Source organism: Mchenga conophoros, linkage group LG18 (genome assembly GCF_057382185.1).
Source record: "Mchenga conophoros isolate Kocher_MC1m ecotype Shallow Benthic linkage group LG18, M_conophoros_male_GT1.1, whole genome shotgun sequence".
Lineage (NCBI taxonomy): Eukaryota > Metazoa > Chordata > Actinopteri > Cichliformes > Cichlidae > Mchenga > Mchenga conophoros.
The window spans coordinates 3,684,846-3,699,021 of NC_140543.1; the positions used below are offsets into that span (position 1 = coordinate 3,684,846).

The window sequence follows — 14,176 nt, forward strand, 5'->3', positions numbered from 1 at the left end:
AGTGAAACGCTGTCAGACCTCCTTGTTAGCATCAACAAGCTGCAGAGAGAAATTACCCGAAAAGGAACAGAGAGAGCGAGCGTCTGTGAGGAGGAGGAGGGCGTTCGTCTGATTTGGGATTATCTGCCCTTGCACTCTCGCCTGAGGGATTAGCTTGTTTTTCTTTCTTTATTCTGGCTGCAGGGACGGGTGCACCGCGGGGTGTCCAGGAGGTGAAGTGAGGACAGATTAGGAGAAAGATTTGATGAAGAGAGAAAAAAATTGCAAGCGTCTTCTTTAGAAACTGCTTCCAGTGTTACACGTTACAGCGCTGAGCTAAAAATCAGCACAGCTTTAACTCCATGAAACCAGAATATAAAGGTTCAGCCCAAACCTCACAGCTACTGAAGGACCACAAACAGAGGCAAAGTACTGAGAGGCGATGTTTTGACCCAATGACTGCCCTTTGGTCTCTGAGGATAAAATATATTACAAAAATGATTTTAAAAGCACGAAACGTATCATCAAATCATATCGTTTCATTGACACAAGCATGGAGTTCAGGACAGTTTAAATGTGCCGTGACAGTAAAATCCACTCATCGTCACCATCATCATCATCATCCAGCTGCAGAGAAGTCTCCTGACAGTACAGTCCTGTGAGCACAGCTTCATTTGTGACGAGCGACCAGCCGAATCGGCGTCTTAGCTGCACGCAGCGTTAGCGGCGGCGTTTCAGAGCTGTGAGCTGACTGGCTGCAGCTCTACGAGGGAACCTCCGGGTCTCTGGATAATGAATGTGTGACTCACCCAATCTTGACTGTGTCCAAGGCGTGGCAGGGCGTCCCGTAGACTGGCACTTTGCCCATGATGAACATCATGACTTCAGCTCGCTGGTAGTCTGGCAGATTTCCACCGAAGAAGCCTGGCGGCGACGCCACGAGAGAAAAAGATGAGTCAGAACTCAGTGAATGAAAAAAACGTTGACATTCAAGGTTATTTTTACTAACACATGCAGGCACATGTTCATTAAGACAAACACACTCTGGAGTAATAGAGGAGCTCGTACCGATGGTCTGGATGATGGCGTTCTGGACGATCCGCTCCTCGCTCTCTTTGCCGCGGACGGACGAAACGCTGGAGGCGGAGTTCCTCCTCGAGCTGTCGCCCAGCTCAAAGTCCACGCTCATCCTCAGGTGTTTGAGCAGAGTGTTGAACACCTCCAGCACGGTGGGCCCTGCCATCACACCCGCAGGTTAAATGAACATCACAGGAAACATTAGCCTGACATTTTCGTAAACAGGAAGAGTCGGGTTTCCATCTTTTGTTCGTATCGGGCCTTTTAACTATGATTTCGTAGGAGCTTTGCATAGGAAAAGCCACAAAAAGGTGAAGAGAGAAGGATTATTTAATCCTAAAACAGGGCCTGTTTCGTTGCACCTGGTGTGGCTAAAAGTGTTCATTTATTTTGAAGGCCAGTGGCAGATGTTGTAGAAACATCTGTATACACAGCCTGGGTCGAGCTCTTTAATGAGTCGTTTAAACATGTATTAGTCAGCTGCCACTAAGTGAAATTTGGGGTTTTGCTGACACTGCTTGTGTGGTCCACGAGTGGCTGAGAGCTCAGTAGCTTCACAAACACACAGACTGGTCAGAATCTCACAGTAAATAAAATTCTGTGGTTTTCACACAAATTTCAGGTTTCAGATTTACGTGGTTTGTTTCCCTTCGTTGGATAAATCCCACACTCCACCTGAGCCGTCACATTTTTGTAGAAAGCTGTTGAAACCTCCAACATGTGAACAGTCACCATCAGTTTCAAACAGCCTTAAATGGAAACATATCGACACTCCTGCCTCAGATTGATCTGTCGAGGAGACACACGTGTAACATGTGCTCTGATAGTTTCCTCCTGCTTGTTTCTACCCAGCTGGTCTCTGAACTGGCTGTTTGCTCCAACATGCTTAGCTCTGGCCCCGCTAAGCTAACATAATGCAGCCGACGTGGTATTTAACCAATAATCAAGGGAAATATACAGTTTGACTGCTTCGTTAAAAATAAGGCAAAACATTTTTACTAAAACTTTAACTTTTATTTTAATGGGTTCATGGATAAACTCAGGAAGAATTTTAAATACTTTTCCATCAGGCAGATGCTGCCATGTTACCAATAGACCAATTAAAACATAAATAATTCGGAGAGCTTCCAGGCTGCTGTGATAAAGAGAAGAAAACATATTTGCTTTAAACACTTAAAATTATCTAGTGAGCTATTTTTGGTGGAGCTGAACCTGCAGATATCCGACATAAACTGCAGTAAAATAAACACGAACAGGCTCTGCTTTGCAGTCCTAATTCACTCTGTCACAGAAAGCAACACCACAGATTATTACAAGCCAGCGCTGAACGGGCAGCTCCAGGCACAGCTCGGACTTCGCTCGTTTAAAGAAGACAGAAAACAAACTTTTAAAAAAAACGGAGACAGGAAAATAAAAAACAACAAATGGAGACGGTAATATAAAGCTACATTAAATTTTAGCAAATATTATGAATATGAAAAGCGACATTACAGAGGTCCTGAAGTTCCTCTGGTGGCCACTTGAGGCCGCCTCCAAAAGTGAGTCAACCTCAAACTATAAAAGATGGACTTCGAAGGTTAACGCGTCAACCAGCGTGCAGCCCGTTTCTGCTGCTCCTGCTTCTTTACTTTTTACTTATTACTTTTTTCGTTTACTCAGTACTTTAGAGTGTTCGCTTGTTTTAATAGCTTTCTTTTACATAAATTCCTTTGGGATTATTAAAGTATTCTGACTTAAAAGTGAAGCCAATGCACAAGTGCCTTAAACTTGCACTTTTATAAATGACCAGTAGAGGGAGATAACTGGTTACAAAAAGACTTCCGGTCCTATAAACATGTAGCAGTACAGATAATATATTTGGCGATATATAATAATCTAATATTCCAACAGACGTCTTTTCTTCTTTCAGACATGAAGCAAACTGTCGAGGGTTGTTATTTAATCGATTAAGCTCAGCTCGTTGTTGTTTACGGCGTTCCAAACAGAGAAACTGCAGAGTGCCCTCTAGTGGACTACTATGCAATGTCAGCACTTATAACATGGTTGAAGGATGTTTCTCCATGTCTTCTTTACCTTTTTGTTATTGGCTGCCATAAATGCCAATACAGTAGATCAGCCAATAGCTAACACTGGCTGATATTATGGGTGTGCCAGTACACGGGTCAGGCTGCAATGCTTTGTTTCAGAAAGGAGGATTATCTGAGGAGTGCCCGTCTGTCATCACATCCAGCTTCATGGTGACGGTGGAAACGCTCATCTTGATTTAAAATGGGACTTCACAAACCAGTGGATGACATCACAGTAGCTACATCCATCTTTGTAAATCTCACAGATCAGGATTCTTTGAAGGGTTATTTTTTACTTTCTCTAGCAGTCTGGGAGCAAACAATTATCTACAACAACACATTTTGAATTACCTTTAGTAATACTTACTCTAATCTACTGACACAGACTGACTCACAGCATCACACGACGGTGCTATTCTACATACCACCAACACTGAGCTACACAACCACGGCGTGATCTCTGCGCGTCTGCAGCTTCCCCGTTTACTCAGCTCACACTTCGGACACTCTGTGGATTTGTTCAAATGTCACATGACACTGAGTGACCAGAAAGAAATATATAGAATAGTTACAGAGGGCGCACTGTGAAGAAACCTGTAATAAAGATTGCTGCTCAAGCCTACCCTGCAGAACCTCTACAGCATCAGGGAAATCAACCTACTGGTATTACTGGGACGTAGCTGCTCACCATGTTAACTGGGAGACGTTGCCTATGTAAAGGCTGACAGTATGACTGTCTGTTATTTAGTGCTGCTTGCACCTAAATCTCAGAGACAAACACCACAAAATGCTGCAGAAGTTGACGATAAAGCTGACCCTTCCAGTTACTGCAGTGTTATTGCATTACATCAGATTATAACATGATCTGGTTCTGATCAGTCTGTGTACGTTAAAGTTGAACTGAAAGTATCTGGTGGTGTATTCCTGCTCATCATCATCATCATCTAAGAGCTCTAAGAGCATCTGCTGGTAAAAGATAAAAGGAAGAATAAAGGGGAAAGAAACTCAAGAGAAGAGAGGTTCAAATAAATCTATTTTTTTCTCAAAACTTGAGACGTGAAAGCTGTGATTACCCAGAATGCTCGTTAACGCCGGGCGTGTGCCGAGGGGGGAAGTCTGCAGAAGCTGCTCTACTCAGTTTAAATCCAAGCACAGGGTCATACCGTACCGAGCCACAGATTAGGAGGAATCGTGCATTCGCTTTCAAAGGTGAACACGTCACTTCTTTTGGAGCCTTGGATCATTCCTATCCAGGAGGAAGGTTGTGTTTTATTTCCAGGAAGAGGCAGTAAAAATAATTACTACTTACAGCTTTTCTTCAATTAAATACTCTCAAGTTTTTAAATTTGTTTCCACACCTCAGTGGGACAGAGTAATTTGAATGTTTCTGTTGACTTCTTTTCTTCCTAACAGTGAAAAACCTGATGATTTAATTATCAGGCAATTAGCATCTACAAACGTTCAAGCAGAATGAAACGCCGGGACAGCAGACACAACGTGACAACATCAAAAACACTCGAGCACCTGTTTAAACACCTCCGAGTTCTGTCTTTACTTTGTGTTTCTTCAAATTCAAACGTGTTCCTTCAAGTTTGGGTAACAAAGTAACACTTGTAGCAAAACTTTAATTTCTCCCAAGATTCAAAAGTCTAAAGAGGTCAAAATGTCAATAACATAAGTGTCAGTTTAGCATTCACCATGACAAATCTCATATATAAAGCCTACGATTTAACTTCCTTCAACCTGTCAACAGCTGCTGAGAATCTGCAAGCTGCTTTGCAACCCTCCTCCACCCAGCGCCTGCTTTTAATGCTCTGTCCAACTTAATAAGCAACACAACTGTAAGTTCAGGTGAAATAAGGACACATTTTCACTGACGTGGTCCCGACAGGTAAGAAGCCAAGCTTACATCTTAAAACAGCTGAAAACAAACAACAGAAAAAAGGTTGTTTTTCTCTTCATCAGTTAATCGGCTGATTGTTTCAGCTCCGACAGTTTATTTAATAAGAGTGCAGATCGTCTATTAACAACTCATCTCTAACCAGCTTAGTCTGAGCTTCCTCTGCAGTGGGAGGCGTTTATGTCAACGCTTCATCCGGACCGTGACATTTTCTCCTCGGCTTAATAATCGCACATAAGAAACAAAACTCGTTACTGTTTCGAGCCTGTCAAAGGAAAATGTAATTAATAATAATATAGTAATAATATACTATATATATACTGCCTTTTGGTTTTATGGTTTTAAACTAAACATACGGAGCTAGAAAGCTAAAATCGACGTGGAAGTGTCAAAAACTGTACTTCCTCTAACCTCCACTTGAGGCTGCCTTTAAAACTGAGCCACTCCCCTGTTATTGGATTTTGGTGAAGGTTAAATTTAGGGGTGTGGCCTCTTTGAGTCACTGAACTGGATCTGTTAACTGTGTTTGTTGTTGCTGACAATTATTTTGGCCTAACAGCTGAAACATCACAGATCAGCTTCCTGTTTAAAATGTGAAAATATTACCAGCCTGTTACTGCAGATGATCACACACCTGTGTGTGCAAACTGAGCCAGCTCACATCGGATGATAACTTTCTTCTGGCTGCAGAGAAGCAAGCTAAAGGCCAACAACATCCTGCTTTGATGCACGTATTTAATCCTGATTCTGGGCGACGCCGTTTCAGATTCTTTCTTTACGTTAATGCCTCCTCTGTCTGTGCCTCTACCAGCGCGTTGTTGTTGTGTTTGACACGTTATGGCCATCTGCAGACTTGCAGTGGTAAAGCTAATGACACCATTTTTTAAACCTCAGAGAGATGATGACATCTTCCTCCATGACGTTCTGCAGAGGGAAGCAGTCCGTCACTTTAACTCACCCACAGATCCTTTGGCGGCGATGGCCACCGTCTCCAGGAGCACCTGGACGATGCCGGCTCTGACCCGCGGCGTGTTCTTGTTGTTAGTGTCGAGGTGGTTCAGAACCTGCTGGATCACGTGGTGCGAGTGCTGAGCCTGAAAAAGCCAAAGAGGATTTCAAATGATGTTTGGAACAAATATAGAGTTTGCTGTCGATCACATGGTGAACTTCACAGACAGACTGTATATAAATGATGGAGCAGCTTCTGAAGCCCCGTCCTACAGACTCGAGCGGACAGTGTTTTTAGACCAGACGTGACGAGCAGCAGGAAACGATACACTCGCACCAGGGTGAAAAGTGTCAATCAGCAGGTAGGTCCGCTGTAAACAGTACGATGATCTGTTTTACTCTAAACGCGACCTTTGTTTACAAAATGAGCATCACGCTAGATTTAACAAAACCATGAAACGAGACCACGAACTAATCGGAAAATGCTGAATTATGTCATATGTTAAAGTTACAATTTGCAACTTTTTCCAATAAATTTCTCTACAATGACAGTTCTCTGAACCAGGAGGCGCCTCCTGCTGGCCAGTAGAAAGAATGCAGCTAAGTGAGACTTTTTCAGTTTGCAAAAATCATTTATGATTAAATCCTTAAATCATATTATGTGATTTACTATCACACATTCATCAAATGAACTTTTCTTCATGCAGAATTATTAACATTAAATAGAAAAAGTTTATAGTTGTAGTTAGTGAACGTCTGAGCAGGTGCGGCTGATTCTGTTATGCTGGAGGAGGATTTGTGCTAGCATGCTGCTGAATGCAGATACTAGACAAAGTGTTCTTTCATTTGTTGCTAATAAACCAGCAAATTTCCACTGAAACGAACATCTTACAGCGGCTGTAAAACTGGACAAACTGTAGCAGCAATAATCCGCTGAAGTTCCATAGAGAACAAACAAACAAGTGAAAGTGAAGAAATGTTTGTTTTTCTTTAAAGCATCTCAGTTATTAAAGCAGTCTGTAGTATTTCCTGCTCGCTGCGACTCCTCTCTCTGTGCAGCTGAACTGCTATAAAACAGTTACTTCAGAAGGCGACCTTTGACATCGAGGAAGTTTTTGTGAAGCTGCTGGATGTGAACTCGACCTTAAAACATCTCCAGCAGCTGCTTTAGACAGAACTTTTCCTTTTTAAAGACTCGGCATGTCAGCAGAGCTCTCGACTACTGGTTTTCACTGCTTCCAGATCAAATCAGCTCCATTTTTTAGCCTCTGCCATCTCGACCTACATGTCAGAGGAAGTGCAACGTACCTGGATGGAGTACATGATGATTCTGAAGCAGGAAACTGCAAACTCGTTGGGGTCCCACAGGTGATGGTTATCCAGGTGACTGAAGGAAGAAGAAAATAAAGTGATTATTCAATCGACCCAGTTCTGAGGAGCATCCCTGCAAAGACTGCATCTTTAAAATGACACAATCCAGAAATCGCACACAGACTCGGCTGCATGAATGAGAACGGATTTATAATCTGTCAATATTAGTGTTATGATTAATATAATCCTAATATTATAATCCATCAGGGGTTTTCAGAGGTTGGTGAACTCTCTCCTGTCCTGTGTCTTTGGAAACAGCCGGAGCTCCTTCATCCTTCCTGCTACTACAGCAGTTGTGCTGTCAGGGAGTTCGGGATGAAGCCTGACTGACGGCCGGCTCATGTTTGCTGTTGTCAGATCTCCCTCTCTGCTGTTTGGCTGCTTTGAATTATTTAAAGGATAATAATAATAACTAGAAAGTGCATTTTCTGAAGAAACTGCAGTGTGAATGCTTGAATCTGAATGTATGCACTGAAATGAATTAATTGCTGAATTTTGAGTTAAAAATATTGAATGAGATTTAAAAAAAACAACAACAAAAAAACGAATTTAACCTGAAAACAAAGGTGCTGAACTGCTAAAAGCTGAAGGTTACACAGAAGAAGAAGTTGGAAAAAAGCTGAAAATGTTTTAATTGTAAATTAGAAAAACCTAAGAAATGAGAAAAGAACATTTAGAGTCAGAAAACATCTGAAAGAATATTAAAAGGTCATATTCTTTGAATCACTGAATGACTAAAATGTGATCCCTCCGCTTGGATCCACACAGTTTAAAAAGTTTACATCTCTGAGCTTTGAAAGACAAGATGTTGGAAAGAGAACAACGATGGCGACGTTTTGAGGGTAAAATGATGGCTTTAACACTGTGGACACAGCAGCAGTTGAAAGAGAAGTGTTTCAGATGAATCTTGGCAGAGTGAGAGAGAGAGCTCGTTAAGCAGGCAGGTGTGAGCCTGGTTGCTATAGTGACCGCACCCAATGGCTCCATACACACGTACACAGACATGCACCTCACTTTTGCTGCTTAAAATGAACAGAAAAGTCAGGCCAAAACAAATCGTTCCCATATGAAAAGTACAAGTCGTATTGACGAAATTCTTTCACCGTGAGCGACAGCAATGTCTAGTCTACTGAATTCTCAGTTTTCATGCCTGTGGAGTTTATTATATGGACGTGGTGACAGTGGAAAGACACCATGCTCTTCTGATTTTCAAAAGAACCTTCTGAGCCATTTTAACATTAGAGTCTATGGAAGAGTTGGAGGGAGGAGGCTGTGCATTGGTGACATTTATGAAAGAACCATAACACCTAGGACAATAGTAAACACATTGGATGAAAGAGGACAGCGATGGCTACGTTTTGAGGGTAAAATGGTGGCTGTAGAGCAAACGCTGTGGACACAGCAGCAGTTTTAAAAAATATTTTAAGATTAATTTTTTTGCTCCTCTCACTCTAGCAGTTGAGCTCTCTCACTCTAGCCCCAACATTCCGTCCCATACACACCCATTATAAACTCTGAAACGGGTGAAAAAACATCATGAAACTTAAACTGGAACTGAAGAAAAAGTATAATAGATATTGAAAAGATAAATACAAGTTGAATAGTTGAATGTCTTGTCTTCGTTTTAAAGTTTGAATGGTGGCTCTATGTCAATGTATGTGGAAGTAGTAAGAGTTTAAAAATGAGTAAGTTGAATGAGGATTTGAAGGGTCTCCCCATTGAAATACATTATAAATTTTTGTTGAATAAAGTTGAATAAAATTAAAAATATAAATGTTAAAAATATGAAAAATAGAAGCAGTGTTGTCCAAAAGAATAGGAATCTAACGGTGTTTGAATGGTTTTTCTAAGTTGAACGGTTTTGAAGGAGTGAGATGCCAAAAAACGTACGGAATATATAATAATAACTAGAAAGTGCATTTTCTGAAGAAACTGCAGTGTGAATGCTTGAATCTGAATGTATGCATTGAAATGAAATAATTACTGAATTTAAGTTAAAAATTTTGAATGAGATAAAAAAAAACAAAAAAAAAAAACCCGAATTTAACCTGAAAACAAAAGTGCTGAACTGCTAAAAGCTGAAGGTTACACAGAAGAAGGAGTTGGAAAAAAACTGAAAATGTTTTAAATGTAAATTAGAAAACCCTAAGAAATGAGAAAAGAACATTTAGAGTCAGAAAACATCTGAATGAATATTAAAAGGTCATATTCTTTGAATCACTGAATGACTCAAATGTGATCCCTCCACTTTGATCCACACAGTTTAAAAAGTTTAAATGCCTGAGCTTTGAAAGATACGGTGTTGGAAAGAGAACAATAATGGCGACAATTTGAGGGTAAAATGATGGCTGTAACACTGTGGACACAGCAGCAGTTGAAAGAGAAGTGTTTAAGATGAATCTTGGTACAGTGGCAGGCAGAGCTCGTTAAGCAGGCAGGTGTGAGCCTGGTTGCTATAGTGACCGCACCCAATGGCTCCATACACACGTACACAGACATGCGCCTCACTTTTGCTGCTTAAAATGAACAGAAAAGTCAGGCCGAAACAAATCGCTCCCAAATGAAAAGTAAAAGTCGTATTGACAAAATTCTTTCACCGTGAGCGACAGCAATGTCTAGTCTACCTAATTCTCAGTTTTCATGCCTGTGGAGCTTATTATATGGACGTGGTGACAGTGGAAAGACACCATGCTCTTCTGATTTTCAAACGAACCTTCTGAGCCATTTTAACATTAGAGTCTATGGAAGAGTTGGAGGGAGGAGGCTGTGCATTGGTGACATTTATGAAAGAACCATAACACCTAGTACAATAGTAAACACATTGGATGAAAGAGGACAGCCATGGCTACGTTTTGAGGGTAAAATCATACCTGTAGAGCAAACGCTGTGGACACAGCAGCAGTTTTAAAAAAGATTTTAAGATTAATTTTTTTGCTCCTCTCACTCTAGCAGTTGAGCTGCCTCACTCTAGCCCCAACATTCCGTCCCATACACACCCATTATAAACTCTGAAACGGGTGAAAAAACATCATGAAACTTAAACTGGAACTGAAGAAAAAGTATAAAAGATATTGAAAAGATAAATACAAGTTGAATAGTTGAATGTCTTGTCTTCGTTTTAAAGTTTGAATGGTGGCTCTATGTCAATGTATGTGGAAGTAGTAAGAGTTTAAAAATGAGTAAGTTGAATGAGGATTTGAAGGGTCTCCCCATTGAAATACATTATAAATTTTTGTTGAATAAAGTTGAATAAAATTAAAAATATAAATGTTAAAAATATGAAAAATAGAAGCAGTGTTGTCCAAAAGAATAGGAATCTAACGGTGTTTGAATGGTTTTTCTAAGTTGAACGGTTTTGAAGGAGTAGGCTTACAAAAAACGTACGGAAAAATAAAATATAACTAGAAAGTGCATTTTCTGAAGAAACTGCAGTGTGAATGCTTGAATCTGAATGTATGCACTGAAATGAATTAATTACTGAATTTAAGTTAAAAATCTTGAATGAGATAAAAAAAAAAAACCCGAATTTAACCTGAAAACAAAAGTGCTGAACTGCTAAAAGCTGAAGGTTACACAGAAGAAGAAGTTGGAAAAAAGCTGAAAATGTTTTAATTGTAAATTAGAAAAACCTAAGAAATGAGAAAAGAACATTTAGAGTCAGAAAACATCTGAAAGAATATTAAAAGGTCATATTCTTTGAATCACTGAATGACTAAAATGTGATCCCTCCACTTGGACCCACACAGTTTAAAAAGTTTACATCTCTGAGCTTTGAAAAACAGTGTTGGAAAGAGAACAACGATGGCGACGTTTTGAGGGTAAAATGATGGCTGTAACACTGTGGACACAGCAGCAGTTGAAAGAGAAGTGCTTAAGATGAATCTTGGCAGAGTGAGAGAGAGAGCTCGTTAAGCAGGCAGGTGTGAGCCTGGTTGCTATAGTGACTGCACCCAAGGGCTCCATACACACGTACACAGACATGCACCTCACTTTTGCTGCTTAAAATGAACAGAAAAGTCAGGCCGAAACAAATCGCTCCCAAATGAAAAGTAAAAGTCGTATTGACAAAATTCTTTCACCGTGAGCGACAGCAGCTTCTAGTCTACCTAATTCTCAGTTTTCATGTCTGTGGAGTTTATTATATGGACGTGGTGACAGTGGAAAGACACCATGCTCTTCTGATTTTCAAACGAACCTTCTGAGCCATTTTAACATTAGAGTCTATGGAAGAGTTGGACGGAGGAGGCTGTGCATTGGTGACATTTATGAGAGAACCGTAACACCTAGGACAATAGTAAACACATTGGATGAAAGAGGACAGCGATGGCTACGTTTTGAGGGTAAAATCATACCTGTAGAGCAAACGCTGTGGACACAGCAGCAGTTTTAAAAAAGATTTTAAGATAAATTTTTTTGCCCCTCTCACTCTAGCAGTTGAGCTGTCTCACTCTAGCCCCAACATTCCGTCCCATACACACCCATTATAAACTCTGAAACGGGTGAAAAAACATCATGAAACTTAAACTGGAACTGAAGAAAAAGTATAATAGATATTGAAAAGATAAATACAAGTTGAATAGTTGAATGTCTTGTCTTCGTTTTAAAGTTTGAATGGTGGCTCTATGTCAATGTATGTGGAAGTAGTAAGAGTTTAAAAATGAGTAAGTTGAATGAGGATTTGAAGGGTCTCCCCATTGAAATACATTATAAATTTTTGTTGAATAAAGTTGAATAAAATTAAAAATATAAATGTTAAAAATATGAAAAATAGAAGCAGTGTTGTCCAAAAGAATAGGAATCTAACGGTGTTTGAATGGTTTTTCTAAGTTGAACGGTTTTGAAGGAGTAGGCTTTGAAAAAACGTACGGAAAAATAAAATATAATAATAATAATAACTAGAAAGTGCATTTTCTGAAGAAACTGCAGTGTGAATGCTTGAATCTGAATGTATGCACTGAAATGAAATAATTACTGAATTTAAGTTAAAAATTTTGAATGAGATTTAAAAAAAAAAACCCGAATTTAACCTGAAAACAAAAGTGCTGAACTGCTAAAAGCTGAAGGTTACACAGAAGAAGAAGTTGGAAAAAAGCTGAAAATGTTTTAATTGTAAATTAGAAAACCCTAAGAAATGAGAAAAGAACATTTAGAGTCAGAAAACATCTGAATGAATATTAAAAGGTCATATTCTTTGAATCACTGAATGACTCAAATGTGATCCCTCCACTTTGATCCACACAGTTTAAAAAGTTTAAATGCCTGAGCTTTGAAAGATACGGTGTTGGAAAGAGAACAATAATGGCGACAATTTGAGGGTAAAATGATGGCTGTAACACTGTGGACACAGCAGCAGTTGAAAGAGAAGTGCTTAAGATGAATCTTGGTACAGTGGCAGGCAGAGCTCGTTAAGCAGGCAGGTGTGAGCCTGGTTGCTATAGTGACCGCACCCAATGGCTCCATACACACGTACACAGACATGCGCCTCACTTTTGCTGCTTAAAATGAACAGAAAAGTCAGGCCGAAACAAATCGTTCCCAAATGAAAAGTAAAAGTCGTATTGACAAAATTCTTTCACCGTGAGCGACAGCAGCTTCTAGTCTACTGAATTCTCAGTTTTCATGCCTGTGGAGTTTATTATATGGACGTGGTGACAGTGGAAAGACACCATGCTGTTCTGATTTTCAAACGAACCTTCTGAGCCATTTTAACATTAGAGTCTATGGAAGAGTTGGAGGGAGGAGGCTGTGCATTGGTGACATTTATGAAAGAACCATAACACCTAGTACAATAGTAAACACATTGGATGAAAGAGGACAGCCATGGCTACGTTTTGAGGGTAAAACGATGGCTGTAGAGCAAACACTGTGGACACAGCAGCAGTTTTAAAAAAGATTTTAAGATTAATTTTTTTGCTCCTCTCACTCTAGCAGTTGAGCTGCCTCACTCTAGCCCCAACATTCCGTCCCATACACACCCATTATAAACTCTGAAACGGGTGAAAAAACATCATGAAACTTAAACTGGAACTGAAGAAAAAGTATAATAGATATTGAAAAGATAAATACAAGTTGAATAGTTGAATGTCTTGTCTTCGTTTTAAAGTTTGAATGGTGGCTCTATGTGAACGTATGTTGAAGTAGTAAGAGTTTAAAAATGAGTAAGTTGAATGAGAATTTGAAGGGTCTCCCCATTGAAATACATGGGAAATTTTTGTTGAATAAAGTTGAATAAAATTAAAAATATAAATGTTAAAAATGAGAAAAATAGAAGCAATGTTGTCCAAAATAATAGGAATCTAACGATGTTTGAATGGTTTTTCTAAGTTGAACGGTTTTGAAGGAGTAGGCTTTCAAAAAACGTACGGAAAAATAAAATATAATAATAAAGATTAGAAGAACAATACTGTGAATGCTTTTCAAGCATTCACACTAACTAGAAAGTGCATTTTCTGAAGAAACTGCAGTGTGAATGCTTGAATCTGAATGTATGCACTGAAATGAATTAATTGCTGAATTTTGAGTTAAAAATACTGAATGAGATTTAAAAAAAAACAAAAAAAAACGAATTTAACCTGAAAACAAAAGTGCTGAACTGCTAAAAGCTGAAGGTTACACAGAAGAAGGAGTTGGGAAAAACTGAAAATGTTTTAAATGTAAATTAGAAAACCCTAAGAAATGAGAAAAGAACATTTAGAGTCAGAAAACATCTGAATGAATATTAAAAGGTCATATTCTTTGAATCACTGAATGACTCAAATGTGATCCCTCCACTTTGATCCACACAGTTTAAAAAATTTAAAAGTCTGAGCTTTGAAAGACAGTGTTGGAAAGAGAA

At 39.4% G+C, this 14,176-nt stretch overlaps 1 protein-coding gene across 5 annotated transcripts in view; it reads right to left on the reverse strand.

The window, feature by feature from the left end:
• Positions 1–14,176, reverse strand: part of efr3a (EFR3 homolog A (S. cerevisiae)) — a 134,509-nt gene that overhangs the window by 25,520 nt on the left and 94,813 nt on the right. For all 5 annotated transcript variants that reach the window (XM_085255996.1, XM_085255994.1, XM_085255995.1 and 2 more), the window contains 4 exons: positions 7,279–7,357; positions 5,981–6,116; positions 1,048–1,215; positions 789–903 (listed from right to left, as the gene is read on the reverse strand). In XM_085255996.1, coding sequence (XP_085112122.1) covers positions 789–903; positions 1,048–1,215; positions 5,981–6,116; positions 7,279–7,357 — 498 coding nt within the window. The remainder of the gene's footprint in view (positions 1–788; positions 904–1,047; positions 1,216–5,980; positions 6,117–7,278; positions 7,358–14,176) is intronic.